Source organism: Aquarana catesbeiana, linkage group LG10 (genome assembly GCF_042186555.1).
Source record: "Aquarana catesbeiana isolate 2022-GZ linkage group LG10, ASM4218655v1, whole genome shotgun sequence".
In the NCBI taxonomy this organism is placed as follows: Eukaryota; Metazoa; Chordata; class Amphibia; order Anura; family Ranidae; genus Aquarana; species Aquarana catesbeiana.
The window spans coordinates 144,842,505-144,868,671 of record NC_133333.1 but is presented as its reverse complement, the minus strand read 5'-3'; the positions used below and the strand labels follow the sequence as shown (position 1 = coordinate 144,868,671).

The 26,167-nt window shown below is 41.2% G+C and overlaps 1 protein-coding gene across 2 annotated transcripts in view; it reads left to right on the top strand.

Moving 5' to 3' along the window:
* The window catches only part of MYADM (myeloid associated differentiation marker), a 51,369-nt gene extending 27,290 nt beyond the window's left edge, over window positions 1-24,079 (top strand). Inside the window, exon 2 of one of the 2 annotated variants that reach the window (XM_073602749.1) lies at window positions 19,314-24,079. In XM_073602749.1, coding sequence (XP_073458850.1) covers window positions 19,314-20,245 — 932 coding nt within the window. In that variant the 3' untranslated portion in view covers window positions 20,246-24,079. The remainder of the gene's footprint in view (window positions 1-19,313) is intronic. The other variant, XM_073602750.1, reaches the window with a different exon arrangement.
* The last annotated feature ends 2,088 nt before the right edge of the window (window positions 24,080-26,167 follow it).

The following is a 26,167-nucleotide window of genomic DNA, read 5'->3' as shown; positions in this document are numbered from 1 at the left end:
GAGGGGGACACGGTGGAAGAACGGAGGGGGACAGCAGAACGAAGGCAGACACGGAGGAGGAACGGAGGCGGACACAGAGGAGGACACGGAGGAGGAACGGAGGGGGACTGCAGGACAGAGGGGGACAGCAGAATGGAGGGGGACATGGAGGAAGAACCGAGGGGGACAGCAGGACGGAGGGGGACAGCAGGACGGAGGGGGACAGCAGAACGGAGGGGGACAGCAGGACGGAGGGGGACATGGAGGAAGAACGGAGGGGGACAGCAACAGAACGGAGTGGGACACAGAGGAAAACTGGAGGGGGGCAGCAGCAGAAGGGAGGGGGAGTGGGGGACAGCAGCAGAAGGGAGGGGGAGTGGGGGACAGCAGCAGAAGGGAGGGGGAGTGGGGGACAGCAGCAGAAGGGAGGGGGAGTGGGGGACAGCAGCAGAACGGAGGGGGAGTGGGGGACAGCAGCAGAACGGAGGGGGAACATGCTCACTGTACCAAAGAAGTGTAACACTAACCTGAAAGTTTGTCAATGGCATGCAGCAAACTCGCAGACCTCGTGGGTGGGAGAGAGGACTCGGACGAGGCTCAGCTCAGTACAGAAGTTGAACTGTGGAGAAGTCGGGCAGCTCGGAGTCAGGCTGCGCTGCTGGCAATGTGCTGCTGCTGCAGCGGCTGCTGGAGTCAGTGGCGTAGGGTGGGGGGTGCAGGGGGTGCCGTGGCCCCAGGCGCAACATTTAGGGGGGCGCTAGTATGTGTCACTACTGGCTTCCTCCTCCTAATTTCAAGTTCCTGTGTCCCCTGAGCTCCGGCCGCCATGTTAAGTGTCCGGCGCCCTGTGATTGGGCGTATGGGGGTCATGTGAGGCGTAGGGCTGGCCTGTCCTCGATCGCTCCTGAAGTCCCGCCTCCACACATGACCCCCCCATTCGCCCAATCACATTGCACTGGACACTGAACATGGCAGCAGCCAGAGCGCGGGGGAGAGAATAAACAATGTGAGCCACCGCTGTCTTCTCCTCCTCCGGACCGATGCAGGCCAGGACAAGAAGGTGAGTGAGACTCCCTCGTGAGAGTCATGTTACTGGCGGGGGGGAATGGGAGAGAGAGACTGTAGGCAGGACAGTATAGTGTAGGCTGTGTAGTATAATGGTCAGTATAGTGTAGTATTGTGGTCAGTATAGTGTTCAGTATAATGGTCAGTAAAGTGTAGTATAGGGGTCAGTATAGTGTAGTATAGGGGTCAGTATAGTGGACAGTGTAGTGTAGTATAGTGGACAGTGTAGTGTAGTATAGTGGACAGTGTAGTGTAGTATAATGGTCAGTATAGTGGACAGTGTAGTGTAGTATAGTGGTCAGTATAGTGGACAGTGTAGTGTAGTAAAGTGGTCAGTGTAGTGTAGTATAATGGTCAGTATAGTGGACAGTGTAGTGTAGTATAGTGGTCAGTATAGTGGACAGTGTAGTGTAGTAAAGTGGTCAGTGTAGTGTAGTGTAGTATAATGGTCAGTATAGTGGACAGTGTAGTGTAGTATAGTGGTCAGTATAGTGGACAGTGTAGTGTAGTAAAGTGGTCAGTGTAGTGTAGTATAGTATAGTGGTCAGTATAGTGTAGTTTAGTATGGAGGTCAGTGTAGTGTAGTGGACAGTATAGTGTGGTGGTCAGTATAGTGTAGTATAGTGGTCAGTGTAGTGTGGTGGTCAGTGTAGTATAGTGGACAGTGTAGTGTAGTATGGTGGTTAGTATAGTGGTCAGTATAGTGTAGTTTAGTATGGAGATCAGTGTAGTATAGTGGACAGTGTAGTGTGGTGGTCAGTATAGTGTAGTATAGTGGTCAGTGTAGTGTAGTATGGTGGTCAGTATAGTGTAGTGTAGTATAGTGTAGTGTAGTTCTCAGTGTAGTGGACAATATAGTATAGTGGTCAGTATAGTATAGTGGACAGTGTATTGGTCAGTGTAGTTCTCAGTGTAGTGGACAGTGTAGTGGACAGTATAGTGTAGTGGTCAGTATAGTATAGTGGACAGTGTATTGGTCAGTGTAGTTCTCAGTGTAGTGGTCAGTATAGTATAGTGGTCAGTGTAGTGTGTAATGGTCAGTAAAGTAATCAGGTTGGTCAGTGTTGAAATCAAGTAGGTTAGTGTAGTGGTCAGTATAGAAATCAGGTAGGTCAGTACTATTGTATTTGAAGGGACTCAGGAGTGCTAAAAGTCCGCAGGTTAGGGGGCGCAAATTACTTGCCTTGCCCCGGGTGCTGACAACCCACACTACGCCACTAGCTGGAGTAGTCGGCGGCAGCCCCGGGACGGCGGCACTGACTGGGCACAGGCATTATGTGTGGCTCTCTCGTGTCTCTGTGGCTGCCTGGCTTGCGGCTGCTCTCTTTATCTCTCGGAGGCGAGCTGCTCAGCCGTAACTCGTAGGGTGCGGGTGCCCACTACACTGACTGCCCACGTGACAATGTCAGCTGACAGCACTGGTTGCTAGACGCAGGGGCCGCCCTACCAGTTAGGCATATGATGTGTGTGTTACACAGTGTATAATGTTTATAAGGGTGACGGAGTCAAACTGACGCCTGGCGTTGTGGGTTTTTTTTTCATTCCGGGACACTGTATTGTCCCGGAATGAAGGTGCCCGGGACACGGGACAAAAATCACAAAAATCAGAAATAAGGGACAATCCCGGGCAATCCGGGACACGTGGGCACCCTACCCCTGTGGGGACACCAGAACTCACAAACCAAATTATACATATACGTTGACTTTGTTACACACTGCATCTGGGTTAGAAATTGTCAATTTCACAAAGAAAAAAAACAAAAAACATATTTCTGACCTACGTTACAACCACCCTCAGGTTTTTTTTTTTTTTCAGGTGTCTTTGTCCTCATCCCCAGGGAGATTCATTCTCTCTATCTTGATATCTCCAAATCAAAACTGAGTTGCTACCAGAACATGAATAGAAAGGAAATCTTCCAATGAGGACAATTGTTGCTGCGTCAGCTCTCCAAGAGGGATCGCTTCTTGGCCATGCAGCTAGTACTTGTTCCAGTAGAGCGCTTTCAGTATGTGTCTGAATGGTTGATCCTAGGGGTGCTGTGCTGTCATTCTGGCCTTTTGATAGGAATGTCTGGCTTTATAGTGTCCCGGCTGTATGATGGGGGTTCTGAAGGCTACTACCAGCTGAAACAAAAATCGGGGCACTCATGAGATGAGGGGAACAAGAGCAATCCCCCCTGGAAGACTGGAGGGGCCCAGTGCTTCCTGATTTGAATGGGTCTACGTTGTTTGGCATTGGCTGGGAAGGCAGAGAATCTGCGGTGCTGTGCCCCCTGGGAGTTGGTTGCCCCAGGGGGCTGTTCTGTGAGTAAAGAGATTTATTGGCGTATAACACGCACCTTCACTTTAAGAGGGAAGTTTCCGAAAAAAAACTAAAATTTTAAATAACGAACCGTGAAGCAAAATAAGGGTCAGTGCCCATCTGCAGCCTCACAAGTGCCATGAATGCAGCACCCACCATTACAGCATTTTTTGCTGGTACTATGAACAAGCAAGAAAAAAAAATCAGTTCTGATTGAACACACATAGGGGGGCAGATTTAAACACGCATGCATACATACATGTAAACACATACATACACATATATAAATACACACACACATACTGTGTGTGTGTGTGTGTGTGTGTGTGTGTATATGTGTATATGTACACAATTATACCTCTTCGTAGGGGGAGACAAAGAGCACAGCACACACTGTGCTTTCACTTTAGGTCAAATCAGTGTGACCAAGCTCCCCGCAGTTGATAACAGTTCGGCTGAGAATCGGTCTCAGCTGCCCTTGTCGCTCCTCCTATCGAGATTTAAAGGGGGCCCTCAAGGGCTCCCTGCAGCATGGGGCCCGGTTGCCATGGTGACCTCAGCAACCCCCTATACTTCTGCCACTGCTTAGACCTCTGTTAAAGCGGTTGTAAAGACTGTTTTTGGCTGTAAAAAAAAAACCCCCAAACTAGTGGGTTCTGAGAGGAGTTTTTCAGCTGTAAAAACGCTCACCAGCGTTTGACGTTTTTTTTTTTTTTTTTCCCATTTAAATTAAAAAAAAAAAAAAAAAAAGCTAACGCTGAAAAATGTTATTGCAAAAACATTGAAAAACTCACTGCAAAGCTACTGGCGTTTATATAACCTTATTATAACGTCCAGTGTACATGAGGCCTTAAGATAAAAAGCCTTCTGCGTGCAGCAGTCCCCCTGGCTCCCCTATTACTTACCTGAGCCCCCTCTCTGTTCAGCAATGTCCATGAGTATCTTGGCCATCCGTTACTCTCCTTCCTGATTGGCTTAGACACAGCAGCGGCTGCGGCATTGGCTCCCACTGCTGGCAATCAGGAGAGAGAGAGGGTGGAGCCAAACCACAGCTCCATGTCTGGATGGACACAGGGAGCTGCAGCTCGTCTTGGGTGCCCCCATAGCAAGTTGCTTGTTGTGGGGGCACTCACCAGGAGGGAGGGGCCGGGAGCACAGAAGAGGGATCCGAGAATAGGAGGATCTGGGCTGCTCTGTGCAAATCCACTGCACAGAGCAGGCAAGTATAACATGTCTGTTCTTTTAATAGAAAAAAATCAAGATTTTACAATCACTTTAAACTATGTCACAAGCCGCATTGAATTCGGAGGTGCAAAACGCATTGATCTGTGGCTTTAAAATTGTGCTGAAGTAGCACAATTTCAAAGCTGTCCTGGTGGAAACCAGGGCTTGGAGTAATATCCTTCACATTGGGGGAAAAAACCCTATTGCTTCCTATTGAGTTTGCAAAACAGGAAATAAAGGGAAATTTCCTTAATGGGACACAGATGACACAGATGTCATCCTCATGCCCAGTACAAGGCTATGGGCTCTGCATTGTATTTGATTATGTCAGTGGGCCTGCAGGAGTGGAGGTTACAGCAAGTAAAAGTGTTTGTGTGTGTGTGTGTTTGTGTTTTTTTTTTCTGGAACCCTCTGTACATGAGGGTAGCCTCACTGCGAGGGAGGATCTTTACTTCCACTGGAGTTCAGCTTAAAAATCTCTCTTTGGTTTCTGTCTGTGACCACGTTGGGGAAATTTCCCCTTCCCTTCCTGTCCCTGTAACATATATGCAGGGTGTGGTCATCAATGAGACAGGAAGGCATGTACAGCAATAAAAGCATTAAAATCTTAAATTCAAATCCTTCCTTTGCTGAGGTACAAGGGATGACAGGAGTCTGATATTAACACAAACTTGGGTACATAATGTGTTGCATTTGAAGTGAAGTATGCCACCAGGAGCTCTTTCCATAATGTGGAAGTGTACAGAGCATATTGGTACATTTATGGCATACCTGTCTCCTAAGGCTACTTTCACACTGGGGCATTGGGGCGTTGCTTTACCGCCGTTTTTGCTTCACTTTTCGCCCGCTAGCGAGGTGATTTTAACCCCCCCCACTAATGGCTGAAATGGGGTTAAATGTGCCCGCAAAGCGCCGCTGCCCATTGATTTCAATGGAAAGGGGCGCTGTAGGAGTGGTGTATACACCGCTCCTACAGCGCCTCAAATATGCGGCTTGCAGAACTTTTTTTGGTGTCCTGATAGGCCACCACTCCAGTGTGAAAGAACTTGGACTTTCACACTGGAGTGAGAGGAGAGGCTCTTTACAGGCGCTATGCAGGCGCTATTTTTAGCGCTAAAAGGCTGTAAAGTGCCTCAGTGTGAAAGCAGCCTAAAAGCTCCTTTCCCCAGTACATCACCCTCTTCCAGTAATGCAATTTCCATGATCCCCCTAGTTCCTCCATTGCCACAGCTGATCTATTCTCCCGGCCACCTTCCAAGTCCGGAGTTTTCTTTCTTTTCCATTCGCCAGGCGTAATCCTCGCCCATGTGCCCTGGAGTTACTTTGTCGCAGCACTCAGCATTTCTGGCATCTGTTACATGTTCAGCTGTCAGTGTAAAATAAGATCCGGTTCACATCTGTGCATTGTTTTTTACATGCGTTTTACATGTGTTAATGTTTAATGCCATCTAACTTGTTTTTATGAAAGCGCATCAAAGATGTACCAACCGCACTGAACCTAAAACGCACAGGTGGGATCGGGGACAAAGAAAAATGTTTCTAGCGGGCATGGGAACAGCTTATATGGCAGAAGGGTTTCTCCTTACTTAAAAACCTGCCTGCTAGAAATGTTTTTTTTTTTTTTTAGTGATAAAATGTATCCACTTGCGGAACACATTCCCACCCCCACCCTCCGCTGACACCCACTGTGATTTTACACAACGGGAGTCTGTCAGCAGGTCTCGGCCAATGATTTATGGCTGGGACCTGCTGATTGGATGTGTCCAATCACAGCCCAGAGCCCCAAGTTGACAATCGACACAGGGCTTTGTACAGAGGGAACACACTCTCCATTTCAGATAATTTGTAAAAAGCAGCACACATTACACATGGTTAGGTACACATTTAACCCCTTCCTAGCTAGTGTCATTAGTACAGTGACAGTGTATAGTATTATCACTGTATTAGTGTCACTGGTGATGTCAGTGTCAGACAGTTCCCTTCCCCAGCGTCAGTCAGTGTCAGATTGTGGAAGTGGTGATCAAATACCACCAAAAAAAAGCTAAATTTGTGTGAAAAAACAATTCAAATCTTTTGTGTACAACGTTGCATGACACAATGTAACATTTATCAGTTAAAGTAGCACAGTGCTAAATAGCAAAAAAATGGCCTGGTCATGAAGGGGGTAAAACCTTCCGGAGCTGAAGTGGTTTATAAACTGTTTTTATTACTTCTGTCTACAGTTCAGCTGTAGTGTTCTTAAACAGGAACTGCAGTCTGCTTACATAATTTGTAATAAAAATATCTTTGCCATTCTGAAACTTTCCTCCAACCACTTTGCATATTTTATATACTGTATACTGTGATTCTGTATTTGCCAAATATGCTGCAGAAATCTCCTTCCACTGAGTCTGGCTGCAACCATTTTATCTGTGGGCAATTGAAGCTGCTGCCTGTTCACTTCCTGGATTTACAGACACACAGAGGCACACCTCCAGCTCTGCAGCTCTCATTGGCCCTTATGACTCATCCCCCCCCCCCCCTCCTTTCCTGGCAAACTCTCCCAAGAGTGAGAGAGAGCTGTGCATGAGGTCGTAAGCCTAGGCTTTTTACCAGACAAGAAAGAGGAAGAAGGCTGTATAAGGGTATTTACTGGCAGAAAAAAAGTTTTACTATCCAAAGTTAAAGCAACAAGATTTAATAGATGGAAAGATGAAAAAATGACTGAAGGTCCGCTTTAAGTAGAGAAGACTGGAGGTGTTGGGGCTTCTCTATGACCATCAGACTGAGGATATACAGCAGCAGAAAAGAAAAATGATTGCAGGGGGAAATCTCTGCATTGAAGACCAATATTACAGCAAAAGCTAGTTGTGTTTTTTTAATGACCTATTTATTTATTATTTTTGGCTGGAGATGTGCTTTTAATATTACCTCCACAGACATGTCTGTAAAGTGTGAGCCAGGAAATGCCCCACCTAGCTGCATATATCCTCGTTCTGTATTTGCACATCTACTTTTCTTGCTGGTTACCTCACTCTATACAGGAAATATCTATGACTCATATCCCTGGCCTGCGAGAGGATATTTACACTTCTCGTCGTCACTTTTTAAGAGAAGGAACGTAACTGTAAGTTTTTTTTTTTTTTCAGGTTTTTCTTCTGAAAGCCTTGCCTAATATTTTATATATATATATATATATTATAATTTTTTAACAATTTGTGTACATATGGTGGCAGCAAAAGAAAAGATCACATATATGGTAATAATATGGAGTAGTAGTTTAACTAAAACAATTTTAGCATGGATCTAACTACTCAAAAGATTGTGTCATACATTGTATAAGGCCCCTTTCACACGAGGCGGATCCGCTTCCACAGAGTCCGCCGGCTCAGCGGGAGATCTGTCTGTTGATCTCCGCTGAGCCGGCGGATGACAGGTCCCTCTCTGCTGACTGAGCGGGGAATGGCCTGTCGAGCTGCCTTTGGAGAGATCGGATGAAAATGGACAGCATGTCCATTTTCATCTGATCCGCCAGCGCCGGATCCGAACGTAGAGGCATCTGTCTGCTTTTAGCGGATCGGACTGGGTCGGATGTCAGTGGACATGTCTCTGCTGACATCCGTCGCTCCATAGGCTAGCATGAAGCGCCTGTTCAGGTCCGCCGTCAAAACTGACAGGCGGACCTGAACGGTCCGACCGTGTGAAAGGGGCCTAAGAGAGGATAAAACCAACTTCGATGAGGTTAATATAAGATGACCTCAGATAAAAAAAAAAAAAAAAAAAAGGTCTTAATTATTATCAAGTTTTTAAATAAAAAAAAAAAAAGAAATTTATTACAAAATCTAAAATCTTATAATACATATTGGGACTATGTACAACTGGTATAATGATAACTAAGGAAATTAAAGTTCTGCTACCAGAACTATATAAAGAGTAAATGGAAAGAGGAGAGAGAGAATGGGGGGGGAGTAGAAGAGAGAAAGGCGATTAAAATAAAAAGTAATCTTAGGTAGGAGAAAAAATACATGGGTAAGAAAGAAATGAGAGGTAGTAGGGGTCCCCCGGGTAGTACATGGTAATAAACACATACCATGAATGCAGAGAATGGAAGTATAAATCGAGATTACCAAGGTCTTAGTTGGAAGTATCAAAATTGGAAGGCAAAAAGTGAGTCACCTAGGGATTCCATATATTCTCAAAGTTGAATATTGTATTTATAGCCTCTGTTTTGGCATGGATCACTGCTTGATTGACTCTATTTTTAGTTTCAGAAATTAAGGACGGGGATTTCCAAGCTTTGGCAATTGTTTGTTTCGCGGCTGTAGTGATCTGTAATAGTTTGAATTGGCGGTAGGAGAGAATGGCCGGTTTTAAGTTTAAAAGTGCTATTTATACCAGCAAATTTTAATACTTGTCTAAATTCGGTATGTTACGTAGAGCTCTGGCAGGTCTTGGGCCTCATGCACACTGGATGTTTTTGCAGCTGCTCCTAGGGGGCGTCTGGCGTGGTGTTTTTTTTTTTTTTCTGCCTCTAAACTCTTGCATGTTATCCTCGGTGTCCATGCACACATAGGTTTTTAGCAGCATTTAGAGGCAGGAAAAAAAACTGCCAGTGCATCCAGGAGCAGCAAAGTTTTGGCAAAAAAAAAAACATTTGATGCTGCTAAACGAGCATAAACGCTAGGCATGTTTAGCACTGCAGCATTTATTCATTTCAATAGCTAGAATAAATTAGAATTCTTGCCAATTCTTACACCTATTTCTGCGGTAGATACTAAAATGGTTGAGATGAACTATAAGGCTGGCCATACACCATACAATTTTCGTATTCAATTTTCTTTAGATTTACCTTCAACTATGTAGTGTAAGGGCCGGCCTGATTGCATACAAATGAAAAGTGTTTAGGTTTAACCTCCTATTATATGGTTTTGGTAAATCTAAAGGAAAGTTGTACAAGAAGATTGTATAATGTATGGCCAGGCTAAGTGCCTGGCAAGGTGGTACGCGACGTCAGATAGAATAAGTAAATTTCAACCGGGAAAATCCTCCAAGTGCTGGAGAGGGTGTAAGGCAACAGGAACAATGGTATATATATGACGGGATTGCCCCACTATTAAAAAATATTGGAAGGAGGTTTTACAATTAATAAAGATAATCACTCACAAAGAAATACTGGAACTTCCTTGGATATGTTTTTTTTCACGGATCAGATGTCTTGGTTAAGCAATATAAAAGATCCTTAATTCCCATTTTGATTAATGCAGCAAAAAGTCTTCTACCAAAAAAATGTCAGGAAGTTGAAAGCCCTAAAATCCAGGATTGGGTACTCTCCATAAATGAAATATATTATTTGGAGAGTTTAGACGATAGAGGAGAGGAAGCCCAAGATGGGATAGACCATAAAGACAAATGGGAAAAGTGGAAGGAGTTTAAAAAGTCATGGAGATATGTAGAGGTAATAACTCAATAAACAAAAAGGGGGTCGGGACAGGAAGATAACGATAGATAAACTGCCTCCGGACTTGGATATAAGGTGTGGGTGGTATGGGGGGGGGGGGAGGGGGGATGGTGGGTATGAGGATAATGCTTTGTTTTCAATATAAATATGTTCTTTTTATATGAAAACATTTTTATAAAATAAAGTAAAAAAAAAAAAAAAATTCTTGCTAATTACTGTAAATAAATGCCCAGACGCTGCTAAACTGGTTTGAAAAAAGGAAGCTTAGGTGAGCTTTTAATGCTGATTTTCTCCTGTCTGGAGAAACAGTGTTTTACAATAAACCAGTGTGCATGAGGCCTAATATAGCAAGACACATTTTTATAAGGCTGAAAAGAGTGTTTAAAGCTTCCTCTATCTGAATCTGATATTTCAGTTACTGCCAGGCAGTTGGGTCACACGCTGACGTTTGTCTCCAGGCGTGGGATCTGTACACCTGGAGTACTGGTGGGCTGCCTGCCATGGCCGTGACATTGGAGTAGATTTAATCCAATGCAGCTATAGATATTTATCTGGGAATAGTTGCATTTTCTGTGAAGAGGTTTTCTGGATAAACAAATAAAAAGTACCAGCAAGGAATTCATTTCATTTTTTTTGAAAGGGGACTGTGATGGGATTTTTCAGGAAGAAAAAAAATAATAAAATAAAAAAATAAATATATATATATATATATATATATATATATATATATATATATATATATATATATATATATATATAATGAAAAATTTAAATTTGTTCTGTTCATATTCTCTGCACATTGAACACTTGACCTCCAGAAGCTTTACCCCTTCATGACCAGGCTATTTTTTTGCTTTCTTGGCTCTGCGTTGCTTTAAAAATTATGCGATCATGCAACACTGTTCACAAACAAATTTTACAGTTATTATACAGGATTTATCATTTTTTTTCCCACAAATAGAGCTCTTTTGGTGCTATTTGATCACCACTGGGTTTTTTATTTTTTTTTGCGCTATAAATTAAAAAAAGACAAAAATTTGAAAAACTTTTTTTTTCATTTAGGTTATAAAACCTATCCAGTATAAAAAAAAGTAGTAAAACTCAAATTCCTTCATAAATTTAGGCCAATATGTTTGGTAAAAAATAATCCTAATAAGCGTATATTGATTGGTTTATGTGAATGTTATAGTGTGTGTATATGTATGTATGTATATATATATATGTGTGTGTGTATGTATATGTATATATATATATGTATATGTATATATATATATATATATATATATATATATATATATATATATATATATATATATATATATATATATATATATATATATATATATATATATATATATATATTTATTTAATACTAGTAATGGCGGAGATCAGCGACTTATAGCAGGACTGTGATAGTATGGCTGGCAGTCTGACACTTACTGACACTTTGTGAGAACCAGTGACACCAGTGATCAATTCTAAAAATATGCACTGTCACTGTACTAATGACACTGGCTGGGAAGGGGTTAACACCTAGGCTGGTCAAAGGGTTAAATGTGTGCCTAATTGGTGTTTGTGTGTATTGTGTGCTGCTTTTATTGAGGGGTGTAAAGGTTTTTATCCCCTGAAACAGAAACCGCCACATCCCCACTATCAGGACAGAGCTCTGCATTGTTTACACTATCAGGCAAAGCTCTGTCCTGTCTTCCTCCCTGCTAATCAGTGGGTGCCAGCGGTCATTCATTGGCAGGCACCAGCTGATTGGCTTGTGCTGTGTCTAATCACAGCACAGCTGGCATGCCCCCTACTCAGTAGTGCCGGATCATGTACTAGGTACGTGATCCAGCGCAGGAGAAACACTCTGCCGCTGTATAACTAGATTATACGGTCGGCAAGCGGTTAAATGGTAAGGATGCAGAAAAAAAAACAGTATTGTGGAAAATGGATACAGCTAAAGAGCATATTTATTTTCTATAATAGTGAGCGCTAACTAGTGGCCATAATGCAGTATTTTTTTCTAATCACTTTCTCAATCTGCAGAGAATATAACATGGGAACATTCAAGTTTGCTCCATTTGCACAGAACTAATTAATTTCTATTCAGTTTTTTGATACAGTATATCTCTGCAGTACTTGCACAATTGCCCATGTTTTATCCCTTCAAAAACCCTGCAAGTATAGAAAAATTCCTGGTAATGTCCCAAAAGTGCACTCTGCTCCTCCTCTAGGTTGACAACACAGAGCATTTTGTGGACCGATATGTGCAATGAATGGCGTCTGCCCTGTCCAGCTATCACTTTCTACAGTAATGAAGAGATCTCCGTCTAGTCGTCTCCATGACATATAGCAGAGATGTGATGTCATAGCCCTTCCTCCTAATACGGAGGCTCTCCTTGCAGGAGTAGATTACTCCTATTGTGACCTATTGCTGGCTGATTGCAGAAGAACAAAACCTCATTTTAGTTTGAGATTTTAAAGAAACAAGAGCTGCACATTGTGAATGTAAAATTTTAAAATTGTCACCAATTGGTCATCAGTCTAAAATCTAATATGCAGTAATGTGTTCCACCTAACTAGTGGCCTTCTGAAAAATGATTACAAATGGAATTCTGCTTCCATATAAGGTCACTCCCAGGAAGACTTGGCCTCATTCCACACAGTTCAGTGCGTCTTCCGCTGGCCTAGAGAGATGTTAAAAATGTTTACTTGACTTTAATGTACTGTAGTTCTCCGCAATGGGAAAGTTGGAACAGGATCGTGCTTTGTTTATGTCATTAATTACAAACATTGTAGATCTGGATTAGGAAATTGGCAGTACTGTGATATGTCAATATTCGTTAATTCAATTTATTGTAAATTAAAGTTTTGAAGTTTGCAATAGTTAAACAGTGCCTGGTGTACTGTTTAACCCCTTCAGCTCTGGAAGATTTGGCTGCTGAATGACCAGGCCATTTTTTGCGATTCGGCACTGTGTCGCTTTAACTGACAATTGTGCGATCGTGCGACGCTGCACCCAAACAAAATGTGACGTCCTTTTTTTCCCACAAAAAGAGCTTTCTTTTGGTGGTATTTGATCACCTCTTCAGTTTTTATTTTTTGTGCTATAAACAAAAAGAGAGCGACAATTTTGAAAAAAAAAACACAATATTTTGTACTTTTTTGCTATAATAAATCTTCTTCTTTCTTCCTTCTTCCTTCTTCCTTCTTTCTTCTTTCTTCTTCTTTCTTCTTCCTTTTTTTTTCTTCTTCTTCCTTTTTTTTCTTTTTTCTTTTTTCTTTTTTCTTCCGTATATTGATTGGTTTGCGCAAAAGTTATAGCGTCTACAAAATAGGGGATATATGTATAGCATTTTTATATATTTTTTTTTTTAAATAGTAATGGCAGTGATCTGTGATTTTTTTTTTTTTCAGGACTGCGACATAATAGCGGACACCTCAGACACTTTTGACACATTTTTGGAACCATTGGCATTTATACAGTGATCAGTGCTATAAAAATGCACTGATTTACTGTAAAAATGTCACTGGCAGGGAAGGGGTTAACACTAGGGGGCAATCATGGGGTTAACTGTTTTCCCTGTGTGTGTTTCTAACTGTAGGGGGAGGGGACTGACCTAGAGGAAATGACAGATCATGGTTCCTAGCTATTAGGAACTCACGATCTGTCTCTTCTCCCAGAACATAACAGGGATTTGTGTGTTTACACACACACACACGTCCCTGTTCTGCCTTTCGTGCCCGTGATCGCTCGTGCCCAGCGGTCATCGCGACCGTCGCCTACGAGCATCGCCACCCCCCAAGTGCAGCGGGCGCGCGCCTGCTATGCCGCTTAAAGGAGCCAACGTATAGCTACTACGGCTTGTGGGATCGTGCCGACCTGCCGCAGTATAATGACGACAGCTGGTCGGCAAACGGTTAAAAGCCAAGTTCATTAAAAAAATAAATAAATCGTACACATTTGCATAAAAAGGTGTCTTTTTGTTTTTTTTGTTTTTTTTTTTTGGACATGAGTCCGCAAAGCATTGCAACCATGATCAGGGAATGATGTGCAATATGCAGACTCCTCTTCCAGCTCTGACTGTACTAAGGTACAGACTTTTGGTTACAGAGCTTGAGGAATAGTCAATGGACCATGAGTGTGGTAATCATGGCAGACGGGACTTGTAGTTCATTCATTCACAGATCTTACTTATTGATTGATGCTGCTGTGCAGGTGGAGCCATGCAGAGCGATGCAAAATGTTAGGTGACAGGAGTGGCTGGGAGAGAACCTTGAAAACCCTCAAGATGGGCTTGGGCGTTAACCGTGCAAAAATGAACTTGAGAAGCAGCAACTACCAACTAATTTGGCACCTGGAAAAACGTTTTCTAAAAAAAAAAAAAAAAAAAAAAAAAGGGGGGGGGGCTTCCACAAATGACGTGTGTGTGTTTTTTTTTTTTTATACCCCCTGCCTTGGAGATCTACGCTCATAATACAGCCGACCACTAAATCCCCACTGTGTCCCGTACTGATATAGCTGCCAGTTGGAAAACCACAGCAAATAGAGGAGTAATAGTCATCCAACACACCTGGAAGCGCGAATGCTGAAAAGTTTCTAGTGGCTGTATTTCTTCAGCATTGCTACAATTCAAGTCAGTGCATTCCCTAAGTATGAATAGGCCTCCTTTTTATGTATTATTATTATTATTATATATATATTTTTTTCGAGCACCTTCTTTTCCAGGACAAAATTACAGTTTGGCAGCACATGTTGGGACTAAATCCTAAACTTAAAGTCACAACATTTTTATTTTTTCAGCCTCTACAATAGATTCTTACCCTACCCCCACACCACCCTTACCAGCTCATAAGTCTGTGCAATGCCTGCAGGGATAATCGTACCTCTTATTTTACACAGAGGTCCAACAATTGTTGGGAACCTTGCAGTTGTTTCCTGAGCCCTAAAATCACCCATCTTTCTGCAGCTACCAGTTAAAGTGAAACTTCCCAATAAACCTAATTTTTAATCCTCATGCTGCCTTCAGGAGGGGAGGAGAGGAGGCGTTTTCCCTCCTACATACATGCTTGAGCAAAGGTTAGATGGATTCTAGAAAATAAATGCTACATGAATCATCTGCCTTTACTCAAGATGGCCACAGTCAGAAATGCTAGGGGGTTAAAGTAAATAAATAAATAAAGCATAAAGACATGGATGCATGGGGGAATTTGATTTTTAATATTAAAATTGAATGAAATAGTGTTTTTGGTTTGTGGTGCTCAGATGCAGTAAAGGTCCACTTTAAGTCCTGTGATTGGAATGGCAGCATACTAGAGTGACTGCTCACAGCACTGGTAGACTGCATTAAATAGTCAGTGCATGAGCAGAAGTATTATCCATATAAGAATGGAGCAATTGAGACATAATGAGGTAATAGGATAGTAAATTTTGTAGTTAAGGTTATCTAATTTCTTTTTTTTTTTTATTTTTTTTTTTTACCATCGACCACAAGGGGAAAAGTTTTGGTTTGAAGACCACAAGTTACTCTCTGGCACCTGTCATCCTTCTGCAATGTACCTTTGCTCTCATATATTTGGTATTGTAGTAACATAATTGTAGCCATATCTTGATTTTAACATAGTGAACACAATTATAGGCTTTCTTATCTTGTTTTTGTAAATGCAGAGGTTTTCGGCAACCAAATGTATGGTATAAAACAAACCTTTTAAGCATAGCAGCAATGTGTGAAGGCCCTCAAGCCCTCAGGACCTTCCGCTGAGCATGAGCCAGGAGTCGCATCTCGGTACCCCGTCTTCTCTACTTCCTCTACTATTGGGTGCATGCCAAGAGCCGATAAAAGGTTCTCTGGAACCCTTGGCAAATGGTAATAAGAAGGAATGCGATCATACACTACCTGTCTATGCACGCTGCAATCTTCTTATAAAGAGGTTAAAATATAACTAAAGGGAAAACCTTTCTTTTCTTTAGTTTTTGGATAGTGGAGAAGGAATAGAACACCTGTCAGGTTTTTTTATTGCTGTCTGTGCCCCCGGTTAAGGAGATTCACCCGTTCTAATTGTCCAACCTTTACAGTTATCACTGAAAGAATAATTCCAAATTTTGAGGTTTCCCCAGAGCAGTAAAAGAGGGGAAATCTTCAAATGGGGACACTAGTTCTGGTGACAGCCAAAGATTCCCTCACTTTGGAGGGTTTCCACTCTTTTCCTGTTGTGACTATGAGACAGGAAATGAAGAGAAATCTCCCCAATGGGACATAGATGGCAAAAAACTGTCACAGGGATTTTTTGCCTTTAGTTTTACTTTAATATATATATTATTTTATATATATTTTTTTTTTATATAATATTTATTTATTACATGGATTTTACAAGGCTTTAATGCGGTCTCTTGCCTTTTTCTGCTCTGAAGAAGCAGACCACTTACCATGTTCTTAAAGTGGTTCTACATATGTGTATTTGTGAGTGATTCATCATTTGATAAAATATTGAATGATGCAACACATACATTATTATTTGAAAATATGATCTATCCCAGGGGTATTGAATTAAAATTAACCAAAGTCCAGTCAGTAAAAAAATTCTTCCAGCAGAGGTCTGAATCACATGTGTTTGCGATGACTCGGGTCCATCACAATACCCCCATTTAATATCACAAGCCTGTTCTTGCATCAGTGTCTTTGGTTACATCCTCGCAACCAATCACCTGCTGGTTAACTTAAAATGTTAACTTCGGCAGCTCCCGTCCTCCTTTCAAAGCTGCTGTGCCTCCCGCTCTCTGTCCAGAACTGTTCTGCCTACCACTCTCCTCTGCTGTAATAACGGCAGCGACGGAGGCAGGGGGAAAGAAACGGCTTCTATATCGTGGAACAGTGACTCAATCTGGCTCAAGGTCCGCCATTTAGTGATGCCTGATCTATCTGAAACAATCTATTAGAAAAGATAATTCATTTGATGTGTATTGTGATCGGTTGTTTAACACATCTTATTGTTCAAACGAAGATGTGTCTGTCGACTTGCTGGTGTTGAAATTGATCGAAAGCTCACTAAATTGATATGTCCTACTGAAATATTGATACGGTATATCGGTATTGCATGGCCATTTTTAAATTGACGAAGCACGTTCTGTGTTGTAACCATGTAACAGCGAAAACAAATTCATTGCCACAAAACCAGCTGAACCAATTTTATATAGAAAGAAAGAATGTATCCAAGTGAAAGAAAATATGAAATTGCACAATTCACATGAACAATTGAGTACTGTCCGTACTTTTATTATTAGCATGAACATCCAAATTTTTAGGACAAGCTTTCCGGGTGTGTCCCCTTCACCAAGGTCCAAGCAGTAATGGCATGTAATAGCAGTGATCATCAGCCATCACATGTAACATGGCTTCAACGTATGGCTGTCTCCTGAAGCATGTACCTAGCCTCCAACTCCTATAGCAGTATAACATTTTTGGTAGTTTTTAGATTCTTCTAAAACTTTGTGTATTAGTACAGCTTGGACCTTGAAGAAGGGGAGTGTTAGTGCAAAAAAAAAAAAAAAATTGTCATGGATATTACTTAGTTGTTCTTGTGCAAGTGCACAAATATGGCTACAATCGCCTCAAGCACACTTCACATATAAGTGACATTATTCATAAGTACAAAGTTACAATGATTTGTACATTAAAAGAAAATCCCTCCTCTCTAAAAGTACATCCCCTTGAATACATAATAACACACAATGCTACTCCTGGTGCACAACGCCAGTAGTTTTCTTCACTGGTCTTAGATGTGACATCAGTCTGACTGACTCAGGGGAGAGGCACCACCTTTTTTCTGTATAAAGGTAATAGATTCACCTTTTTGAGGTTTATAAGGCATTTCTAGAATATTCATTTATAGCACTTGAATTATTTTCATTTTTTTCTACTCCTGGTGCCCAATCTATGGCCCTTTGACAGTTATTGTGCGGCCCTCAAGGCCATTAAAGACAGTAGTTTGTGTTTCCCTTACCTAGGTGCTTACTCGGACTAGTAAAGGAATTATTTTTATTAGACTGACTTATAGTATTGTAGTGTTTTTTTTTTTTTGTTTGTATGGTTTTTTTTGGGGGGGGGGGGGTTTCTGATTTTTACTAATGGATCCTACTGAGGGAAGATTCAAAGACAGCACAGTTACATTTTAGGTGGCCTGTAGAGATCCTGAATGTGGAAGCATTGATTTGTAAAGGGGTTGTAAATGGCAGGGATCATCAGCCATCTCACGTATGGCTCTGATTTATGACTGTCTCCTGAAGCATGTACCAAGTCTCCAACTCCTATAGCATATTCGCAGTCTTTAGCATCTCTTGTAGAATGCTTGCAGTCTGACCATCTCCTGTTGCATTCATTCTATTTCCTTATACAAGCACTTTGGACTCTTCTAAACATAATAATTATTTTTTTATTTTTTGGTCATATCAACAATATTGGTTATTTCTGAATGTTTTTTTATATTGGCTTTGTTCCTGGGTCATGGCAGCACGTGTAAATTCCCTGCTACCTGATAACATTTTAGTTTATTGTGGACTGGTGATATGAGTAACATGCTTAGTTTTTAGTGTGTTTTTTTTTTTTTTTTAATTATCTGCGTTGCATGCTTTTATGTATTCCCAGGGATCTACTTTTAAGGGGCTTTTGGGAATGTATGAATTATGAAATTTGTTAATTTGTGCTAATAAAGTCAAATATATGTTAATTGTGCTATTCCATAATTTGATTATTTATACTTTTTTGCTATATAGTGGTTTGCCTCGCGTTTGTGAAAAGATATTGGCTGTGTATTTGTGAAAATTAAACTCCAGTTGCAGAGGTTGCCTGTAGCTGGTCTTTTTTTTCATTTTTTTTTTTTTTTCTGCAGGATGATCCATTTCAATCGTAAAGATATAATTAATTTTCCCAAAAGTGGAGTATTGCCTGATCAAAATCAAATGACAGCCATGACAAACTATTGTTGTAGTTGTACTTTATTACATAAGGCAGCCTTTATCAACTGTTCCGTGGAACCGTCCGGTTCCTCCAGAGGTTGCTAGGGGTTTCTCAAGCAATGAGCAACATTTGCTTTACCACGGACACCAAGGATTCTTTTAGCAATCTGTAAAGGGGGACTTCTCACCACTGAACGCAAATTTAGGGAGGTTCCCTGAGACCAGGAAGTTATTTCAAGGGTTCCTCTATGGTAAAGGGGTGGGAAAGGTTGATGTAAATAATAACATATTTCATATTTGAATATATATTGGCTTTCCATTATAAATGCTAAACTATTTTTTTATTTCTTTTTCCTTAGAAGATACATCTCCAACCATGTCGGTCCAACGCAGGAAAATCGTGGAGGGCAACACCCATGTCCTGAAATCTCCTGTTGGGATTGTACGGCTTCTAGCAGTCATCTTCGCCTGTGTTACATTCAGTTTGGTTGCCCACAGAGGAGGCTATTACGGCCGAACTGGCGACATGTGCATGTTCTCCTGGTGCTTCTGCTTTGTTGTTACCATCATTATCATTACTGTTGAGTTTGTAGGGATACAGAGCAGGATGCCAGTATCTTGGAAGAATTTTCCCATCACGTTTGCGATGTTTGCCGTCCTAATGTGCCTCTCAGCTTCTATCATATATCCGCTATTCTTCCTTCAGGATAGGAGCTACGGCAGTGAAAGACACACTTACCAAGTTGTAGCGACTGTGTTCTCCTGCCTCACCACCTTGGCATACATTTTTGAAGTGTCTTTAACCAGAGCTCGACCTGGAGAAGTTACTGGCTACATGGCTACTGTGCCCGGAATACTAAAAGTAATTGAAAGCTACATTGCTTGCGTCATCTTCGTCTTCATTTCAGAACCCATTCTATATGATAGACATGAGGCACTGAAATGGTGCCTGGCTGTGTACTGCATCTGTTTCATCCTGTCTGTTGTAGTCATTATTCTCTGTGTTGGAGAGTGTACAGGCTGGCTGCCTTGTTCTTTTGAGAAGTTCCTCAATGCTTATGCTCTTTTAGCTGTGCTGATGTACATCTCTGCTGTGATCGTCTGGCCCATTTTCCAGTTTGACTCAAAGTATGGGGGAAGAACACATAGGCGAGATGAATGTGGGTACAGCTCTGGTATTTTATGTGTTTGGGATAAAAGGGTAGCTGTTGCTGTTTTGTCAGCTTTCAATCTCATAGTATACATCATAGATCTTGTTTATTCTGCAAGACTTATCTTTATCACTGTTTAAATAAGGAAATTATTTGGATTTCACTTGTCTCCATATATTAATCAGTAGAATTGATTTTAGTGATACAAAGTGCCCATTTAAAACTTGATAAGTAAATTATTTACATGAATTACAATTTCTAAATCACTCCTTGTCATTGCACAGTTGTCATAGCTCAAATCAGCAAGCCAATTTTAATATAGAATTTCAATAATGATCCCTATTGAGTAGCAGCTGTCAGACTTGAGTCTGTTTACACCCAGCTACCTCCGATCCGGCGAAAACAAATGGAAGGGGATCCGTTCCCATCCTGCTGGCCGGATCGGATGGCAGTTGGGTGTAAAAGGACAGCCGGTCTGTTTACATCCAATTGCCTATAGAGCAGAACAGGCTGAGTCCATGTCTGCTCTGCATAAACATGGACATGAACCTGTCATCTGACAGCTCAGCTCAGAAGTGGATCAGCGGACAGATCCCCCGCTGAGCAAAACTGAGTCTTGCCCGTGTGAAAGGGGCCTAACAGTAATCCAAATAGCCGTACAAATCTCACAGGGGTCCTAATCCTTCCTCACTCTATCGTTTTGGCTAGACACACACTTTAAAGGTCTCATTAATGCAAAACTTAATCTTTCTATGGGTAGCCAAATAAAAACATAGCATATTGTTAAAAAAAAAACTACTGAATCCTACTACATTTTTCTCAACTTGCTTGCCTTGAGGTTTAGCGTCACCAAAGAACAAATGAAAGCAATCATTTAAGAAATAGTGGTGTTGCCATTATTGATCTTCTAAACGTTCACTTTACCTGACTGTCATACTGGTGAATGGAGAGGCTTTAGTTCCTTCTGACTTGCTGTCTCAGAAGCAGTCTACTGACCGCTTATACTTCTTCCAGGTCAAGAAAAAATAATTTAAGGGACCTGTCCCTTGAACTCTGATTTGGTGTACTTTGGAACATGTGCATTTACAAGGATTGATTCCTATATATTTTTAAATATGTTTTCTTAACATAATCCTGCCAAGATATTCATATTATTAAATGGAGAATATGCTACTATTGAATCTAAACGAAAATGTGTTATTAAAATATTTTTTTTGTATTTAGTTAAATATTTTTTGGAGCAACGGTTTATTGGAGTCTGTTTTCATACATATATTATGCAAGACCATTTATATCAAATTTACATATCATTTTACTATCACATTAAATCATTTGTATCTAATCTTCTAGAAAATCAGAGAGTGCAGAATAAGACTACTAATTCTTAAAATTGGGCTCCAACCAAAATGTATGTTAGTTTCAAGTAGATTAGGGAAAGGTCAGAATTTGTTAAGATTATAATGCTGGGTGTTTTAGCCTTGGAGATATTTTCTTGCATACTGCCCCACAGAATGTTAAAAGAAATCTGTGCAATGGGGAAACTGGCACCTGTGATCACTCAACAGAGGTTCCAACACTTCCCTTAAAAAATATTTGCCACTGGAGTTCCTAGAGAATTACACTTATAATTGAAGTATCCATTATGGGTTGGGTTGACTTTTAAAGATTGCAGCAAATAATCTGATGTACCGACTCAGCCCAACAAAAAAATGTTTGCTTCTATTATTACAATTTGATCATACATTCTTTTTTTTTTTTTTTTTTTTTTTTTTAATCTACCAACAGCTTACAGTGTGAGGGTCCAACTAATTGGATCTAAATTGAATGGACTGTTTGAGAAAATTTAAAGGAGGGTGTCTTAATCAGATTGTAATGTATATAGTTTACTTAAGAGGGCCATGATGTTTCATATTTCCTCAGAGGTACATCTTAACAAAAAGTTTCTTTGGGAATTTGGTGGAGCTCTTGTCAGTTTTTTGATTGGCTGTTAAACCTGAGAAGCTATTGAAAAAAACATAACAAAACAGGAGTAATACAAGTAACTTGTATAAACAGCGTGGTAAGAGACAGCTTAAAGTAGAATTCCAGTTTTAATTTGACTTTAAATAGTTTTTTGGGGTCAAGCTGGCCCAAAAAAAAGTATTACCTTTACATAACTATGTGACTGCTGTCTGCACTGTGATATACTGTAGTATAATTAGCTACATACAGAAGGTGGAGCTTAAATAGTCAAGCTGAATGGAGAAGCATGCGGATGACAACATGGGTTTCATCTCGGCCAAACGGAGGAAGCATTGTATTTGTTGATAAAATAGCAGGCCTACACCTGAATATTGGAAAGGCATTCATCCCAACTCTAATTTCCGCACAACTGCAGAACACAGTGCCACTAACAGTGTGTAGCTAATGCCACAACAGTCCATTACAGCACACATAGTGGCTGCATCATTCTGTAATGGAAATAGTTTGGGCCATCTTGGTCAACATGAGCTATTAAGGCCACATGCACAATTTAAAAAATGCCAGTAGCCTTAGCTGTAGAATGAGTTTTGTAGCATTTTGCTGCAGTGTTTAGCGTTCTTTTTGTTTTTTGTTTTTTTTGCGTTTTCATAAAAAAAAAAAAAACAAAAAAAAACACTATACTCCGACAAAAGTTTGAGGCTCAAAAACTCTTATAAGCCCTGGTTCACATTGATGCTACATGATACATGATACATGATACATGTTACGTGTGGCTTCATACAGATGTCTATTGAAGTCACACCTGAAATCGGCAAAAGTACTGCAGGAACTACTTTTGCAAATCGGTGCGGTGCCGCAAAATCGTTGTCGCACTGATTGGAACAGTGCCATTGCCGCCAATAAGCTGCGACTTTTCATGCAATTTGATCTCTCAAATCGCATGACAAATTGCTTCAATTTGAACCTAGGCTAAATGACAGATAGCCACGCTTTGCCACGTTTACTGCATTTTTTAGCGTCTTTCACAGTTTTCCAACGTTAGAATGTTTTTACAGCTGAAAACGCAGCAGTTTTTTTTTCAGCCTGAAAACGCCCCTGCCAAAAAAACGCTGATAAAAGCCTGTGTGCATGGTCACTTAGGATAACATGCTGGGTAGTTTACTGGTTGTAGAAAAAAAATCCTGATGCCCAAAACAGCAGCTGTAAAAATGCCCAGTGTGCATGAGGCCTTAAAGTAAAATCTGGATTTCGACTTTAACGGTTTGTGTTAATGGGGTTGATCTTGTGTCAATGCCATCCGTTTGAGGTGCTTCTGGGATCAATCAGAATGAATTGACAGTAGGTGCATGTGACCTACAGTGGACATCTTTCTGACCCACAGTAGACCACCTTCAAGAGGGTTTGCATTCCCATAGACATTTGGGATTGCAAAACTCATTACAAGCAAACAAACACAGGCCCTAAGTGGAAACCAGGAATAACTATGTATCTGGGTTTAGCTGTTTTTTTTTTTCTTCAATAATGTGCCTCATACAGCAATTATTAGAGAACAGTAATGTGTATCAATGCAAAATATGGGTGATGTGCATTTTTAGGTCATGCATAACATATATACATATATATGCAAAAATTCTCTGTATTGTATTCATTAAAGTGGTGCAAAGAGCTGTTTTTTGCCATTTAAAGTACAGTGATTCATAGCAGTCAAGAGTTGAATTCCTATTGGTTGTTACGAGTTACTGTTCTTGGCACATTGCTATTGCCTTAATACGTCTGACTGTGTTGGTCTTGATGTCCTCATAAAAAAAACACTGTTCTGTATTTACTGTGCATTATATAAACAGTGGCTTTCTTTGCACAAGATATATTCGCATGCTCAAGTACCAAAGTGCCTTCCTTTGAACAGTATTGTAAAGTACTATATATTGTACTTGTGTTTTTTTATATTTTTGTGTCAATCTTGTGCTTTTCTTATTTTTAAGAAGTGAAATAAAATACTTTGCTGTACACAACTGGTTTGTCATGCATCCTTGAAGGTGAATTAGGAAATCTTGTTTATAGTTTTTGTTCTGTTGTAAAATTAATGGTATTTTAATGGGCTTCATTTATAAAAATCAAATCCCTTTTTTTTTTTTTTTTTTTCTTTTTTTGTTGTTGACCATGACGCTGTGGCATTCTGCTATTCTAGAAAAAGCTCACACTCTCTCTGGTGGTTTGTACCGTGATTTTATTACCTTTAAAAATCAACAACTTGATGGATAAAATAGATTAGAGAACTGTTTTCCTGCCAAATCATTTGTCTTTCTGACCATCCATTTCTGAGAGTTATATAGACAGGCGAAAGTCGGGGAGGGGGGGGGGGGGGGGGGCTTGCGGCCGAGAGTTAAAAGCCAGTGGAAGATTTTTTTAACTTGCAAAGAATGCATTAAAGGGAGGTTCATGTTGTTCATTTAAGATAATGAACATGTTATACCTACCTGCTTTGTGTAATGGTTTTGCACAGAGCAGAACCCCTGATCATCTTCTTCTCAGGTCCCCCGCTAGCGCTTCTGGCCCCTCCCCTTTGCTGAGTGCCTCCAGAGCAAGCTGCTTGCTCTGGGGGCACTGGTGTGTGCTTGATCTCGAGCCACCTCCTGCGTGTCTTTGGCTCCTGCTGCTGTTTCTCAGCCAACAAGCTTTAATTGTACCAAGTATTAATTTTGACATCAAATTTCTATTTATTTTTTCTCCAGTCTTTTGACTAAAATGCAATTGTAGTTTTAGTCGTATTTTGGTCATCTGAATTGTTTTGGTCACATTTTATTCGACTTAAATCTTCAGTATTATAAACAAACAAAAATATTGCTTTTTGACAAACAGAAGTGCAGCTTTAAAATAAAAACAAAAAACTGTAAACTTTAGGCCCCTTTCACACGTGCAGATCCGTGATGATCCGCCCCGTGAACATCCGCTTGCTCAGTGGGGATCACTCCGTTGATTCCCGCTGAGCCGGCGGATGACAGGGCTGTGCACACTGTGCAGGGACTGCCCTGTCAGATCTCTGCTCTACCGTATGGGGGATAGGATGAACACGGACCGTGTGAAAGGGGCCTTATTGGTTGTAATGCCACTGCACATATTACCTGAATATAAAAATGTTACAGTTCTCTGTTGTTAATGATCAACAAGTATCAAGTAACATCTTTATAAATAAAACTAAGTTTCGTAAAAAAACAAGAATATTGCTTTTTGACGTTGCATTTCGATTTCGTATTAGTCCTAGTCTTCTGACTAAAATGCCATTTTAGCTATATTTCATGCCCCGTACACACGGTCGGAATTTCCGACAGAAAAAGTCCGATGGAAGCTTTTCATCATATATGCCCCATCAGACTTTTTACGTCAAATTCAGACGGACTTAGAGAACATGTTCTATATACCGTATTTATCGGCGTATAACACGCACCGGCGTATAACACGCACCCCAATTTAGGAGGGAATTTTAAGGAAAAAAAACTTTTAGGAGGGAAGTTGAAGGGAAAAAAACTTACATTTAAATGCCCTTCATTGCAGCCATGTCAGTGCAGCCATGTCAGTGCAGCCATGTCAGTGCAGCCATGTCAGTGCAGCCTTGTCAGTGCAGCCTTGTCAGTGCAGCCTTCCCCAGTGCAGCCATGTCAGTGCAGCCTTGTCAGTGCAGCCTTCCCCAGTGCAGCCTTCCCCAGTGCAGCCTTCCCCAGTGCAGCCTTCCCCAGTGCAGCCTTCCCCAGTGCAGCCTTCCCCAGTGCAGCCTTGTCAGTGCAGCCTTGCCCCAGTGCAGCCTGGGATCCCCTGTCCCTGCTTCCAGGGCTTCAAAATCGCGGTCCGCGATTTGAAAATGGCACCGCCGGCGCCGAAGTACACAGAGCCGGTCCTCGGCTCTTTCCGGCGGCTCTCGTTTACTTTCGGCTCCACTCGTAGTCCCGAGCGGAGCTATCCGAGTAGGTTCGGATAGCTCCGCTCGGGACTACGAGTGGAGCCGAAAGTAAACGAGAGCCGCCTGAAAGAGCCGAGGACCGGCTCTGTGTACTTCGGCTCCGGCGGCGCCATTTTCAAATCGCGGTCCGCGATTTTGAAAATGT